This window comes from Vanessa atalanta, chromosome Z, assembly GCF_905147765.1.
Source record: "Vanessa atalanta chromosome Z, ilVanAtal1.2, whole genome shotgun sequence".
Lineage (NCBI taxonomy): Eukaryota > Metazoa > Arthropoda > Insecta > Lepidoptera > Nymphalidae > Vanessa > Vanessa atalanta.
Window position 1 is genome coordinate 13,479,419 of NC_061902.1, and position 17,726 is coordinate 13,497,144.

The 17,726-nt window shown below is 32.3% G+C and overlaps 1 protein-coding gene across 1 annotated transcript; it reads left to right on the plus strand.

Annotated features, from left to right (window-relative positions):
• The first annotated feature begins 1,380 nt into the window (after nt 1-1,380).
• Nucleotides 1,381-10,433, plus strand: LOC125076054 (succinate dehydrogenase cytochrome b560 subunit, mitochondrial-like). Its single transcript, XM_047687993.1, has 3 exons — nt 1,381-1,462; nt 9,234-9,478; nt 10,093-10,433. The coding sequence occupies exons 1-3, from the start codon at nt 1,392-1,394 to the stop codon at nt 10,377-10,379; spliced, it is 603 nt and encodes a 200-aa protein (XP_047543949.1). The 5' UTR covers nt 1,381-1,391; the 3' UTR covers nt 10,380-10,433.
• The last annotated feature ends 7,293 nt before the right edge of the window (nt 10,434-17,726 follow it).

Sequence of the window (17,726 nt, forward strand, 5' to 3'; positions counted from 1 at the left end):
TTTCCTCCTGTGGCCTCCTGTAGCCTCTTGTAGCCTATTCCATAGGCTACATTGAAGTGAAGTTTACGTTGCTTGGACCTATAATTACATGAACTAATCTTCACAACAGAATATTTAGTATACTAGTGCTCCTTCGAACTGGCCTACCAAGGTTGGGGACTGACGTACTTGGGAGTCAGCTATGAGTGATATATTTATTAAAATAATCTGGAAACAAGGAATATTTATTTAAAAGCCGGTCATCAAGCTTATATAAAAGATATTGTTGCGTGTAAAATGTCCATCGTATATTTAAATATTTGATTCTGACGTATATACATTCTTTATTGCAACGAGCGTACAGGTAATAATAGCCTTAATTAATATATATTTAGGATTATTTCCTTTATCCATATAACAGGCTAGAACAAATTAAAAAAAAGAAACAATAGCGCGCGAAACCAAATTAAAGCGCCATTTTTTTTTGATTTTTAGGTGCGGACGGTAAGGTCGATATCGGCGCGACTTGTTATTAGTTAAGTCTTCCTTTTGTTTTATTTGGGTTTGTAAGCTTAACTTTGTAAGTAGTTTACTTCAATATGTATAGTTTGTTGATTTATTTATGTTAAAATAAATTCGAAGTTAGAACTAATTTTGATTTGTTCGTAAATTGTTTACAGTAATTTAAATTCTTGTCTATTTTTAATCTATTTCATTTCTGTGCGCTAAATATATAGTCTATTCCAGCCACAAAAGGACAAAAGCTAAATATTTGATATCGATTTGACGCAATATTATTGGCCGAGAGCTGATATGAATTATGGATTTACGAAAGAAATCTACGACGAAGCTATTATCGCAACTTCGTAAGTGAAATTAAAATGGATAAGTGGAAATACTACAAGACTTCCGTTTCGTTAAGTGGAATAGTGTTGTATTATAAATAATGACATACTTATCAAGAACTAATGAGTGATTAAAACATCATATGGAATAGACTATAACACAAATATAACATAATATTTTCGACACTTTGTCCCTCCTTGGAGCTTAAACTTTATTCTAACCAAATTCCATCAAATTCGATTCAGAGGTGAAAGAGCAGCAGACAGACATAGTTACTTTTGCATTTGTATAGATTTTAGAATTGAATTTGAGTATTAGTATAGAAGTATGAGATGATATAAGCAGCTAAGCTTCGCCGTTTTATTGTTTTTGAATTCAGGATATTGACGTAACAAGCATTATGTTTATATTCTTGTAATATATAAATAGTTACTTACAACGAGGTTTTAATGTAATTAAAAAAAATCAACAAGGCTAAGATAAGCTGTAACGAACATTGTAGTGCCATGAATATTTAAAAAAACAAACTCAAGACATATAATTGTCAGTGTCGGAAATTCTAAATAATGTTTCCTGTTCTACTAAAAGGAAATTATTTCAGAAAAAATATTGCTCTTAAAATATTCAACACAAACAGGTACGTAGAATCAAAATTTATTTTATAATTGAAGATTAATAATTTCCATTTATTTACGATTAGCACTCCTCGTATAATGTAATACGTCCAGAACGTTATAACAATTAATATAATGCAATAATAATAACTGTTAGGAAAAACGAATCCATTTGAATATTTCATCGAATTAATCAGGACAAGTGGAGTTAATCAGTTTGAGTCGGTAGTAGATTTTACATTCAATAAACCATTGTAATGCATTTATATTGAACTTGCGACCCGACCCGGCTTCGCACGGGTGCACTATAGTACCTACTCAGAAATAAAGTAACTCAGTACCCCTATTAAAATTTTAACTGGATCATTCATATTGGCTCCGACTTTAAAACTAAAAAAATCCTCTTGAATATTAGATAGACTACTATGATTTTATTCTTTCTATTAAATCATAAATAATAAAATCTTATTAAATATTGAGCATTTTCCGTTCGCAAATATTATTAACTTTTGTCATCTTCACGTTTACTTCAAAATAAAATATTTCCAGTTCGGAAATGGGGAACGAATGAGAAATCTTTCAAATCCACAGGGGTTCATGTCGGAATAAAATAGTATAGCTATAAAATTATATTTTGACGACCTCCGTGGTCGAGTAGCGTGTACACCGGTTTTCATGGGTACGCCACTCCGAGGTCCCGGGTTCGATTCCGTTTGGGTGTTTTTGGTACCGTCGTTACTTCTGATTTCCATAACACAAGTGCTTTAGCTACTTACATTGGGATCAGAGTAATGTATGTGATGTTGTCCAATAAAAAAAAAAAAAAATGTAAAAAAAATATACCTTTCACCGTTATAATGGCATTCGAATTTTTTTATTTATAGTCTCTTTATATCTCGTGTCCGCGTCTTAAATTCAAGATGGCCGAAAACTGTTTCTTGTAAATACATCAGTTCGTATGCATTAAAGGTTACAATTCCTACATATTGTAAGTTGCATTATAAGCATATTTATACTTTCAAACATTTTTAATATAAAGCGCGAATAAGCAGCTTAAAATGTAATATTTTGCAATTTAAGTGGTTTTGAATTGAGTTGCGTGGATGCAGGAAATCGTTGTTGCATTGATTTTCAGTTTGTATCATGAAGTCAAATCGATTTCGATGAAGAGAGTGAGAGAGAGAGCAAGTTTGGCGATGAACAACGACAACGCGACAACGAGGAACATTACACGATACAAGCGCAAATGTTTACTAAAAATGTTATTGTCTCAGAAAAGTATAAGTCATTCCGGTAGATTGAACGGAAATTTCGTCTACATTGACATTTCCGTACACTCGGAAAAGTAGTTTTGGTGTTATATTTTAACGGATATCTTCTGTACGCTGCTGAATAGATTTTAAAGATATTAGTTTAGCTCGTGACTTAGATTTTGAAAGAACAATCAGGATATTGTTAAAATAAAATTATGTCAGTTCATTTGACATATTTTAAATTTTTCTGAATTTCCCTTTCACGTTAACATTAGTAAATGTATAATGTATGTGTTATGTGTGGATAGCACACAGGATAATATTTATACCGGAAAAATGCACTATTATTGGGATAGTCCTCAGCTCTGTAATCCTCGCTTTAAACTTGCAAACACTTTTTGGTAAATTTGGTACTTTTAGCTAACACTTTTTAGTGCATTTAAATGTAAAAGCTTGTTTTTAAAAATGTTTTTAACTTTTAATTTATTAATGTTACTTTTTATGAAATTGATAAACGTAAATTTGTTGGTGAAAAACGAAAATAAAACATTGTTAAATGCTTAAGCCCACATAACGGATAAATTGAAAAATTAGCTAAATGTGTTTTTTGTTTAATCGTTAATACATTCTATATTTTTATATCGTGCTGCACGCTTAGATCTTTTAAAATACGCAACGGATTTTATTTCGGTTTTATAAGCACTGTGATTCAAGAGGAAGGCTTATTTGTATTATTATTGTATATGTATATTAAAGGACAGGAAAATCAAGGATTTAAATTTTCCTAGTCGGCACAATATTTCTTTTTTATTTCTGTTCTTTAATCTACAAACGGTATCTACGTGTGTGAAGCTGGAAATGAATTTTGTTAAAATTTTGTATTAATATAATTTAATTATTATAAGACAAAATACATACAATATAATTTCAGTAATTACAATACTAGGTTGCTATTATTAACGATTTTTTCCCCCTTTTTCAATTATTGAACTACAATCTTAAAATTAAAATATATATTATAACATTATATCTACATATTTATTGTAAACGAATACAACAGATAAATAATAGAATTAATTTACTTTCTCATTTGATCGTACAAACCTCATAAACTTTAATTAACTTAGCACTCTCGTGTCTATGGAATATTCTCGTACCGTTTCGGTGCCTGTGGGCTTAAAGCATATCCGTCAAACGACATGGCTTTTCAGGATGATTAATTATGATTATTAAGCTTGATGTACTTTCTAGCAATATAAAGTTTGTTTCATTAGTGTCCGTTGGTCCATCATATACCGGTCGATCTAACGATGTTAATCTTTGGATTATAACTTCAAATTAAAATGTATGCACGTTTATGTACAACTTGTAACAAGGTAAGTGGTTAGGACACGTGCATTATAAACGACGATTTATTATTTGATGTGCTTTGTTAACATCGTGAGGAAACTTGGAAAACTCATGCGAGTGCTGCCGGTAAGAGATTGTCCTTAGAAGTAATGACGTAAAAGCATTTTAATAAATTATTGATCACGGTTAGAAAAATAAAGGATTAACTAAAACTTCTTTGCCTTTATCAGCTAATGATATTTAAATTAAAATGATTAATGCCAATATCATTAAAATAATCTGTGCAATTAAAGTTTCCCTTAAATTCATTGGGCTATACGTTTCACATTCGACTCCAACACTCACGTAACCCTGTCACGATATCATCGCACTTTATTGGTTTCCTTTTAACATTTACGCGATGGACCTTTCATTGGATTATGATTTTATGCTCTCCGGTCCGCTCATCGATACCATCTATTTTTTCATCACAATTAACTTTGACACACGTACTTTTACACGCGCTGAAAGCATTTTAAAATTATTTTCGGTTGAAATTTTTAGTTGGTGTATCTTTTTGAGTTTCGTTATAAGTTTCTCGAAAAGTACGCGGAACGCAAGATTAAATTTGAGATCGACTAAAATTTAATCCTTTGATAATATAATTGCGAATCGATTGTAATTTTGACGGTGGATACCGTTTTGTGGACCATGCTTTTCGGTTTTCAGTAGACCCTCTACTTAGCTAATATTGTTCTTAAAAATCGAAGTGCCAATGGTGGGCGACGAGAACTTGTTTTTTATTGGGATGCCTCAGGCCTATTTTAGGGCACGGCGTCACACGCCTCGAAATCTTAGATGTATTTATTTTTCGTAGCCCTTTTGACTGCGACACTGCGTGTGTATGTTACCAAAAGTACGACTTATTTACCCAATTTTATGAGAATGAAATAAGTTTGTTTTTATACAATATCGTTGTTGGTTGGTCAGGTAATGGAAAATAAAAAATAAAAGCACGACCTGCTTACATCAGATCCACTGTGGGAATTCGAATTCACTGTCAAATTGACCCCTTGTAAGTCGATGATGACCTCTGAGGGTCGATATAAATCACTTTGGGCATCATTGGTCTAAAAATACTTTCAGTAAAAAAAAAGATTGAAAAAGAGTTTAGCAATATATAGATATATATACACACAATATACATTATATAAAAAAATATACAATAAAAAAAACATAAATAAATAAGGGATATTAACTATTACAATATTACATAGTTCATATTAAAGCGCGACGTTTTGAGGGAAAGGTGAGGAAGGCGTTATGGTTACGGTAAACGATAAAAAACCCTGATAACATCGTAATTACTGAATAATATAATATTTGGTACGTAGGGGGTACCCGGTGACACGTCGCAAAAATACTAAAAATAGATTAAGCACGATTTGAGACTTGAGGCTTTTTAATGTTACAAACTACTTAAGCTCTTGAACAGTTATTTGGCACGGCTGCCAAAGTATTAAAAAGCTGCATATGAACAAAGAACGAACGAACGAACAAGGCAGAAATAAACATGTCTGCTAAAAAAAGTTAAGGAACAGCTCATAAATATCTCATTGCAGGGCTAAGCCCTCTCCCCGTGTGCTCATTCCACCATGCTGTTCCAATTTTTCGCAACTCGATTATTTAGCAATTCAATTAACAGCCAACTTTTTTACCAAGCGGAGTCGTTCAATTAGTCGCCCGAACGACATTCCGCAAATACATCTTCCGTTCATAGAATAGAATATTGTAAAGGGTAGGGTTCTTTAGAATCTGCTTAAGACATAGACATAGGATGTTTATTGACTTAATCACATAACAAGGTCACATGTAAATAGAAAACATCGGTGTCAAATTAATTATTTATTTTTTATAAAAAATAAATGTTATTTTATTTATATTTCTATAAAATTGCCAAATGGGTGTATTTTTCGTGGAATGGGTGTTGTATCCACTTTGTCAACTCGTCGCTAGTTGGCGCTCATCAACGTCTATATCGAACCGATCGCCATGAAAATTGGTATACACAATCTGACAGGCTCTTCTAGTATTATATGGATTTCAATCATTTGCCGAAAATGATAATGTCGTTACGTATATTTTTTATTATTATTGTAAGATTAATAGGAAAATGGCTTATTAGTTTAATGCTTGGAGTCTTACATTATTTCTTCTTTCTTTCTTTCTTTCTTTCTTTCTTTCTTTTAGAAGACATTCCACGTGGGCTCGACTTCAGCGGCTAGCATATAAGGCCAAAGAGTCTCGGTTAGTAAGTAGAGTATTAGTTTCGAATTAAAGTTCGGGTCAATGAATACTTTTTAGGTTCCCCAATGAAATTCTTAATAGCAGTACAGCGTAAAGAAAAACTACCACTCGGTCATCGCCTTTGTAGTATCGCGAAATACCGCTTTTCGTTGTGAACGTAGGGCAGTTACATTTATTTCCAATGCTTAATACTTATTATGTTCCGTATTTTATTGGTAGTAAATATATGCGGGGTACCAGTACCGGGAATATAATGTAGGCTATATTTATGTACATGCCCCGTGGATGGTAGCAGTCCGTAGTTGAAGTTTGCCAATGTTTACATTCTCTTGCCTGGGAAAGCGCGTAAAGCCGTTGGTTTATATTATGTTTTGTGTAGTTGGTTCGCCTCCCTTAAAAATGGGTTCTGCCTTTTGCACTCCGCGTTACTTCAAATACCTTTAAGTTTTAGTTGAATAAAGTTTTCTAAACTCAAGATACATATTTTATTTCATTTATTTTTTAGTTACGTTATTTACAAGGTCAATTACCTGTATTAGGATGCTTTCGTGTTTCGTTAACCTGCGTACATAATTTGTTGAGCTTAGAATTTAATGTGTATGCGTCAACAACTCATTTGAACAACAATAAAAATTTCTCGTACTATCTCGTATATTTTTGTATCATTTTTATTATTTTATAATCTTTTATATTTCTGTAAGATTTAAAACAAGATTTTAAAATTTCTACAGCTACTATCCATAAATATATAGGTACATCCCAAATGCCAAAGCCACAATATTTAACTATATAAAAAAATAATATTTTTTTTAAAAAAAGTTCTCGAATTTTCCATCCCTTGGTTAAAAAATTGGAGGAGAGACGTTTTTTTACGGTGTTAGAAGATTAAATATCACATCCAGCGACTAAACTTAATTATAATTTACGATATCCGGAGGCTTGCGAGGTGTGGGTTGGAAAAATCAATGCACACCGTTGTATAAATATCTCACTCTTAAGGCCTCTCCTAGATATTTGATTCATTCATTAATTCAAAATAACATAAAATTTAAACAATAATGGCGTTTGACAATTGCCACAGACTAAATTTCGAGTGAATTAAAGTTGTGTATAACCTTTTTTTGAAAATTAATATACAGTTCATTCATTTTGTTTTCAAATATAATCATATTATTACAAAGCCAAAAATATGATTATATTTAGAAATCTAATTGATGAAATCGGCACCGTTTTTTGGTCACACATATATATGTATTGACCAACTATAATATATTATATATTTTCTGCCATAATAATTAACCTCAATGGAAGAATAATTATATTGATTTTAAAATTAATCATAGAAGTGAATAAACTACAATTATACCTACTGTCAATTTCGGCAGACACTGTATAAGAAAATGCTATAAGGAGAAAGGTCATAAGAACAATAATTACAATTTCGAGAAAAATTAAGGAGCGAATTGACAGTGAAAACAAATATAGTTTCGTAATAAAACTGTGTTCTGCTTTTTTTGACATATTTCCCGTTGCCACGTTGACTGTACTTATAAAATTTATATTGATTTCGAACCGGGGCTTATTCATTATTTAATTAACTATTAACGAGCTTAAAAAGTCAAAAGGGATAGTGGTTTGGATTCGTGCATTTTGATATGTAACTTAATCATTTTTCATATCGATAGGTTTTCGGACAAACCCGTCTCGGTAGGTACCACGCCATTATTCGATATTTAGTAAAATATCGAATAATCGAGTGGTACAGCAAACAGTAATGCTTAGTATTTTTATGTTTCGGGTTGGATGTTGAGTGAGGAAGTATAACTACAGGCACGAGGGACGTAATACTGAGTTTAGTAGGAGGAATGTTAATATTTCTTACAGCGCCAATGTCTACGGGCGGTGGTGACTACTCACCATCATTACCTCGTCCACCTACCTATACCTTAAAAAAGTTTATTAAACTTCAGATCAATGTGAATGTTTTCAATAAACTAAATTATTTGTTATAACGGTCAGATTCCTTATAGAAAATTATAAAATGCATTAAAAAGACGTCGAGTGCTCTGCGTTACATAAAATTAAAATTCAGAGTCTGGATGCCTCCCTCTCGGCTTGTTTTCGTTTACATGAAACCTTAAATGCCGATCGTGCTAGACGTGTGAATGTTTTTCTCTATTTAGGTTTTACATTAAGTTAAGGGCAGCAACATTCAACTGTATTTAAGACGGCACAAGACAACAATTAACATTTAATTTATTTGATTTTAAATAATAGTTGAATTACAGGTCGATTACGGAATTTTTTAAACTCGTACTCAGTGAAGGTAATCATCGAGAGGAAACTGTAAATGTCGGGTGAAATTTTGCTACGTTTACATACGAGTACCGACGTATGTATCCACGAACCAGTAGTAGTCAAACAAGGGAGCATATACTCAAAGGCCTTTGACCAACAGCGACATTGACGGGCTGTTCTTTTTTTTAGAGTTAAAATTTAATAAAATTTGCTATTGGCAACTTCATTTATGTCAATTTATAATATGATACGATTTTTAACGTTACACGAGAACGTTAAAACATAAGTAGGTATTATGATATTGTACGTTATGTAATTGTACTTTTGATAAAGAAAATGAGCTCTTATTTTAAGAAACTAACTTACGAAAATTTGGTCTTCACTCCGGGCAATTGTAATTCAATGTTTATGTATTTTATCTGTGTTTATAATTCATTTTATGCTCGGCTGTAAAGAAAAACATCTTGAGGAAACTGGCATGTATTCGTATTGGATGAAATTCTTCCATACGCTTTGAGGTTTAATAATAATAAGCTTAAAACCTACTCCTTAAAAGAAGATACCTCAGTCCTGCGGTGAGTTTATACAATACAATTTTTATTTTTAGGTCGTTGTTGTTTCCGTCGATTGCATATTTGAACAGAAGAGTGACCTATAGCGGAAAAAATAAATGTTGCGATAAAAGTTCCGGGGCTAGCGGCAATAATACAATAGTGTTCCAGAACTACGTGCCGCCGCCGAAAAAATCACACGATGACAAAAATATGAGTTTGAATCGACCTATGTCGCCACATCTCACCATATACGCACCCACTCTGCCAGCCATGACGTCGATAGTGCAGCGCATAACTGGTTTGATCAAACTATTACTAAAGTAAATGTAGGGCTTTATTCCTATAAATGATTTTGTGGAGATACTCTTTTGTGTTTGGTGATTAATTATGTATTGTTTCACGTATTATTATTCAATGAAATCAATACTAGATAAAGCGATACATATATGACACTAGCTGTGCCCGCGCCTTCGTGCGCGTTGTTTTAATTTATTTGGATATTGTAGCGTGATTATATTTTTATTCTATATATAATTCTAAAATAGAAGTAGCCTAAGTTACTCCTTATCTGCCAGTGAAAGTATCGAAATCGGTTCAGCCGTTCCAGAGATTAGCCGGAACAAACAGACAGACAGAAAGACAGACAAAAATTGTAAAAAAAATATTTTAGTATATGTACCGTGTATACATACATATGCATTTAGTAAAAATGGGTTATTTTAATATTACAAACAGACACTCCAATTTTATTATATGTATAGATGACTTGCAAATCGCTTGAAAAGTTTGTTTGACGTCAGAAATTTTCACAGGACAAGACTGCAAACCTATATTTAACAACAAAATATATCGTAAGCATTATTTCTTCCAGTGTTCTGAAATCAAAATATATATATTTTATGTTTGTTTCAGGTATTATTATAACATTCTACGCCCTACTTTTATCAGGCGGCAGTCTGTTTCTGTCCAACGGAGTCGAAACCTACGTGTCGATGATTCAAAGTCTAGATCTTAATAGACTTTCGATTTTCATCATAAAAATAATTGTGGGTGCCCCGTTTGTCTATCACTACTTCAATGGAATTCGCTTTTGTATGTGGAATGCTGGGAGATGGCTCGCGATGAAGGATGTCTATGAAACGGCAAGAAAGAGTTTCATAGCAACCGCTGTTGTAACATTTATCTTTGCAGTTCTTTGATCAAGTTTTCTTTTATATTTTCTCGTTTCACGTAATATATAATTTTACTTTAAAGGATTTTTTTTATTATAATTTTAAATAAGGAACTGATTTGAAATTTAACTTAAATTCAAATTTAATATTAATAAAGACCTTTGCTGGTGCTGAAAATCCGTAGGGTGTTTTCAATCATAATTTACTGTTTTGCCAAATAACAATAGTAGAAAATGTTTCAATTTGAAGATAAATGTAGCCAGTATAATTAGTTGCAAGAAACATAACATCTTATTTACGGAGATTGGCAGCGTACCAACAGTCTACTTCGGTGACTACGTTTTACTTTGATAACTACTAAAACTTTAGTACTATTAAGGCGATACTAATTGTCAAAAACAATAATATTACTGTCTGTTTTCTTATTTCAAGCAAAACACTTCACTTTTCCTCACATTTTTCAGGTCACCTCAAAATTACACAAATATTAACATGAACAATATTTTTAAATTAAAAATGATTATTTTAATGTCCGAGTTCAATCGCGGCAGATGCCGATAAAGCCGAGATGGCCCAGTGGTTAGAACGCGTGCATCTTAACCGATGATTTCGGGTTCAAACCCAGGCAGGCACCACTGAATTTTCATGTGCTTAATTTGTGTTTATAATTCATCTCGTGCTCGGCGGTGAAGGAAAACATCGTGAGGAAACCTGCATGTGTCTAATTTCAACGAAATTTTGCCACAAGTGTATTCCACCAACCCGCATTGGAGCAGCGTGGTGGATTATGCTCCAAACCTTCTCCTCAAAGGGAGAGGAGGCCTTTAGCCCAGCAGTGGGAAATTTACAGGCTGCTAATGCTCGATGCCGATAAAAAGATAGGTGAGGTATATGCAGGGAGAAATTATTTTTCGTAACACGGTTAGCTTGTGTAATTTCAGTAGTTCGGGATGGCAAAATAAAATTATGTTGTACCATGATGTTTCAATCTCTCTCTATATTTTTACAATGCCCCAATCATCCAATTGTTTTCCTTATGACAGCTCAATCACTTTTAAAATAAGAAATACTATTACATGCCAGTATTAAATGTTATAAAATAATACCAACTAAAGTTGTACAAATTATTGATCAATTAATTACAATAATAATTGTAATAATATGTAATAATAATAATGTGACATTATTAATTATGATATCCTATGACGTAGCACCGTATTGGAGGCTAGGGCTAGTCTCGTAACACTTGTTTAATTTGTTTAAAATAGACTTGATTATAAGTATATCGCTAACAATTTTGTACTGGATAATCGTTTATTATTTTTCCACTTGATCTGTATGGAAATAAAATAAATATGTGAAGATTATATCAAAACAACATTTATTATTAAATCTCGAAAACTAACGATCAGTAATTATTTTTTAACATCCGTATAGTCTGTTATTGAAAGCCTTTATGTTATGTTTTATCTCAATCAATCGGGAATAGTCCGATATGCAATGATAAAATTCCGAGATTTGAAATATTAACTGAAGATACGTTTTATAGGAAAATTAATTGAGACTTATGATTCTCTCAATACAAGGGAATAATCAAAATGCTATTAAATAAGCATTCTTGTTTGTTATCGAGTATATATATATTGTATTAATACAAAATAAATTAATAATAATTATCTTTGTTATATTACTTTTTACGAATGAAAATATTTCCTGTCGCAGTAACGCGTACTTCAAGCATATTGTCTGTTTCACAAACAAACCGCTACCGTTTTAATGAGATGAGAGGACAACGAATAACTTTGCTGCTCTTATATAAAGAATTATATAATTTAATTACAACAACATTCAAGTATATATTCGCAAAAGACAGAATTGTCGCTATGGCTGTCAGCTATGGCTCGAGTGATAAGAGATTTTTTTTTTATACATTAGCATACATTAGCAGCCCGTAAATGTCCCACTGCTGGGATAAAGGCCTCATCTCCCTTTGAGTTGGTTTGGAGCATATTCCACCACGCTGCTCCAATGCGGGTTGGCGGAATACACATGTGGCAGAATTTCGTTGAAATTAGACACATGCAGGTTTCCTCACGATGTTTTCCTTCACCGCCGAGCACGAGATGAATTATAAACACAAATTAAGCACATGAAATTTCAGTGGTGCCTGCCTGGATTTGAACCCGAAATCATCGGTTAAGATGCACGCGTTCTAACCACTGGGCCATCTCGGCTCTTTTTTTTTATATTTAATGTATATTGGTAATACTATCTGTTACCTATCTGTTCCTTTGATCTCGAGCGCCGTATTAAGTCAACGACTGTCTGTCGCTACCGTAAGAAGCAATGAGGTTATTTATTTATGTACTAATAAAGGAACTGTAATGCTAGGGGAAATTGTTATAAGTTTCGGTAACTAGATTAAAAAATAAACGTGTTATTTAAATAAAACTTTCTTTTCAAAATATTCTCATTGTGAACTGTGTTGTAACGATAAAGTCTTTCCCATTGAAAACATGTTATTGACATTATTTTATTATAATTAATGCAAATATCTATAAACACGCTTTAGCACCAAATCAATTCCAGGCAAGTAACTATAAATTTAGTTTTACTTTACTTACATACTATGCAATTAAATTGGTGGAGAAGAGACTACTGATTTCTTCTCAGTAGAATCTACTTTCTGAAGCGGCGGTAAATTTATATTTCTCGACACGATTCAATAGTGCTTTTATGGTCATACTTGAATAAAGAATACTTTTATTTGATTTGATTCAGTCCAAACGTATTGTTTATATTTTCTTCAAGTATAATAATTTAAAGTACTGCAGGCCATAGCACTCTCTTAAAAATAAGTTAAGACCATATTACACCATACCGTTTCAGTGCAGTTCATGGATGCAAGCTTGGGGCTACATCATTCAATGTTATCAGGATTTTACCACTGAACACGATACAAATGCAATTAACGTACACGGAAAGTCACTGATACTAGGCTGAATTTGAAGTTCACAAACTTTGGTCCTATGGTTCAAATTGTTCAATTCACAACGATCAATTAAGATTTTTTTTTTATCTATCATATTTCTTTTAGCAACGTGTTAGAATTCCCGTAAAGGATATTAAATATGGTTTTGAATAAAATTGACATTATGTGGAACACTTTATTTATAAAAATAAATAAATAAAGTTTTTTTTTTTTAACATACTAACTAATATTAGGAAAACGTACACAAAAGCATGAACGGTTCCTAAAATCGATGAGTGAACACAAACGTGTTAAGGCTTGTGCGGAAAAAGTATTATATAGATATGAGTAAATTAAGTACAGTCTTTTTTAAGTTGCGTGCATTAATATCCGATATTTTACTTGCTAAAAGTGGCTAAGGGCTTTTTTCACATGTAGCATTAAGCAAGCGGTCAACACTGCCTATATACATACATTGGCGGCGTACGCTATATTAAGTATTCCACACATCGAAATTCACAAATCATGGGAATTAAGATGTTATGTCTCTCACTCGCAAATTTTATGTCCACCCTTCAAAGCGGGTTTAATAAAATTAGTCTCCCTACAAAATGAACACACATATGCACTATAACAAACAAACAATTTCCCTAGAAATATCTGTCCTGTAGCTACTTTAACCAATTAAGTAGGAAGTCAATGCAATTTTATATCACGACTGCATTTATACGTCAATCCCACAGAGTACAGGCGACGTGAATATACGGATACAAGTATAAAATAGCCCAAGTTGTATTGCATAAAAACATATTTCAAGAAACTAACCTGTAGAACTTTATATGAAACTGGCGACCCGCCCTGGCTTCGCACGGGTGCAATACTAATACTAATTATACTACAGAATGTTTTTATACACAACGTTCACGGCTTTTTGGTCATAAGACAATACAAGCCGCTATGTTCCAGCATTTTAAATCTGTAATATCTTCGAAAATATTCATTTAAATTACATATAGTAAAAGGCCGTATTGATCTATAATAAATGCATAATGTATTTAAGGTCCTTATTTGAATAAGGGTTAATGATGTATTGCTTGAGTAAATAAGCCATTATTTATCGCTGATTTTTTTGTAGACCTTTTTATGATGTACGGTAGTGTAGTACATTATTTTAATATATGTCGTATGATTTATTGTCGTATATTTTGCTATGTAGACATTATTAGAAACCTCTAAAATTATCAGTGTTTCTTTACTATACTAAACCTTAAAGTATTCAAGAGAATCACTCTATCTATTAAAATAAAAAACGCATGAAAATTCGTTGCATAGTTTTATAGCACGCACCTAGGGACAGGCAGACAGCGGGAAGCGACTTTGTTTTATACAATGTAGTGTAGTAGTGATGTAACCTAGCTCTAGAAGTATTTGTTTTTTCGATATCGTGTTGATCGAATAAAAATAAGCTTATCATTTATATTTTATGACGTAATATATTATAAAGAATAAATAATAATACAATATAGTATTGATAAATATAATGTAATTAATATTTTTTATAGAGCTCGAGACTTCCTCCGAGATGTTTCTAACTGTAAATATTTCTAGCTTTCTCTAAAGCTCTGAATCACCTGGTAGGCATAAGCTTTATGTATATCGGTCTAGCAGTTTTTTTTAATAAGAGTTAAATATCTTTTCCTCATTTATTAACACAGATTTGTAATTACAGACGCACGTTTTACAAAATTATATATTAAAACCATGTCACTGTCTGCTTAAACGTTTCGGATCCATTGTTCAAGCGAGTTCAAATGCAGATATGAGTTTCTCAAAATTGAAATTCATTATGCTTTGAACTATGCTTTTGGAACTATTTCACATAGAAATTTTAAGCGAATATTGCAGGTGATTACGAGATAACTTTTCAAATATTAACCTCGCATGTTTTTGAATACTGTACCATTGCTTATATTTAGAAACGGATCTATTACAGCGCATGAAGCTACTACATCAATTAAACAGAGGATAAGGAGACTTACGTAAAAATGGATGCTCTTAAAGCTTTTTGACAAATTCCACTATCCATCGATCAATCCGGTCCATTTCATTCGAACTCATTCCCTTCGTCACGTTCTACGTTTTGTTTAAAAAAATGGATACGCTAAAAACAAAAGAAGACTTTTGTTTGTGGAAAACGAAGCGGAAAAGGAATATCGGCGATTGCTAATTGCCATTCGATTGTACGTTTTACAGTACATTATTAAAATCTGGATAAAATTTTTATACTTTTATTTTTATTTGAATAATTATCAATAAAAATACCGAGGCTTGTCCTGGGACAAGTTACGGTTACGGTTAAACGATCCGAGTAGTTTAGATATATAGTAGAAGATAGAAGTTTCCATGTACATATATTCTGAAATTAATAATATATATATATATATATATATATATATAGTACTACTACTATTTTTCTTTTGTAAATCTTGAATCTGAGCAAAATCATTGCGAGGGCCGTCAACGATACTGATCGGAGAGGCTGCGTGTCGATGTAACGTGCCCGTGGCTCGTCTGTAGTGCTCCGCTCCGACTCGGCGAAACTTTCCTAAAAGGAGGAAGATGATCTCGCCCTCCCACACTTTTCGCTAGTGCGTACGTCCTCTTCAGAATATGATATATGAAATTAACAAGGAATAATACACCCACATATTATAGCAAAAGTCTCGGGAAGAGCAGTGATTAATATGTTATATTTATTTATAATAAACATTACTAAAATAGGATATATTTATTTGTATTTGTAATAGTAATTAATTATATTGAATACGGTTAAATATAAACGATTAGGGAAAAATCTATATCTGGCTAGTACGGACGAATTTCACAAATAAACATATTCATTTAATCCTTAAAAAAGTATTTCCGTCGCAGATTTTTTCATCACTGTCCGAATTAATTCAGACTATACTGGGAAACATGAGCTGTTTCCCTTGTTCGGGTTTAGCTGCCTCGTTTCAATTTAATTACCTTTAAAATAAATACAGTATTATTTTGTTTATTTTTCTTTAATTAAATCCTCTTTGATGGGTTTGAGAACTACATACTTAATGTGCGATATAATTAACAATTTTTTTTTTTGTCGCAATTATGTTATGTCGGAAGCGTCAACAGCGCATCGGTTTCCGGGCCGCCTAGAGATGTAAAAAGTCGCAGGATCGATGACTATTCCTTTAAAACAAAAAGTGAAACATAATATATTGGCGCGCCTTGGAGGTGAGACTGACTCGTAACGTGTGGCTCTCTTGCGTCGTCATGCCCCTACGTCCCATCTCTCCTCTCTCTAGCCCATTGAAACACACAAACGCATATTGCGCTAAATATTTCCTTATAATATAAATTCGAGGCCTCGAATTTTTCACGCGTATTTCTAAATAAATAAGACTTTTATTTTCTCATTTTCAATGCAATTACAGTAATTTAACTTTAGAGCTATATATATATTTATATATTTTATAATAGTTTTATGTATGTTATATTTTAATTGTTGCGTTTCTGATATATTTGTTGTTTGGTTGAGTTCGATTATCATTTATTTTTCTACATACATATGTGAAATGAGAAACCCTCTGCGGGTAAAGGCCTTCTCCAACTTTGTCCACTTTTTTCGCCTTTGATTGCCACTCGTCTCCTGCTATACCTTTGATGTCGTCGGTCCATCTTCTTAAACGCCTGCGCACATCTAAATCTCTTTCTATCTATCCATTAAAAAATTCACCCAGTTTACTTAAAAAGTGCTCGATAATTTTCTTATAACTAATATAAGGCCGGGTAAACGTGCAATTTTTCCTTTGTGCCTGTAATTATACTGGCTCACACACCCTTCAAACCGGAACAAGACAATACTAAGTTGTGATAACATACAAAAACAAAAAACTTATTCTTCATAACTTAGTAAGTATTTCATATTTATTTTAGACATTTTATTAATTAATAACTAAGGATGTCTCATTACATCTTCATTATTATCAGTATAAAAGTATTATTGAGTGCGTAAATCTATTATAAATCAGTAGTTATAAAAAAATACAAGTTATATTGGATAGAGCGTTCTGGAAAAGTCAAAGCGAAATGGACTTTTATATTAAATTGGATATACGCAAAACTAAAACGCTAACAAGATAGAACAAAGGTGAAATTATTTGGAAGCCATTCTCATAAATGGCGCATGGCAACAGTCACAGATGCAATGTAATAAAAGTATCTTATCATTTTTAAATTATAAATTACATTTCAACGTGCTATATAATATTTATTGCGATGTCGCTTTTGTCTATTAGTCTCAAAGCAAGTGAAAATGCAGGGACGTATGGTTTTAATTGACTCTGCCGAATCGATTCGTATGG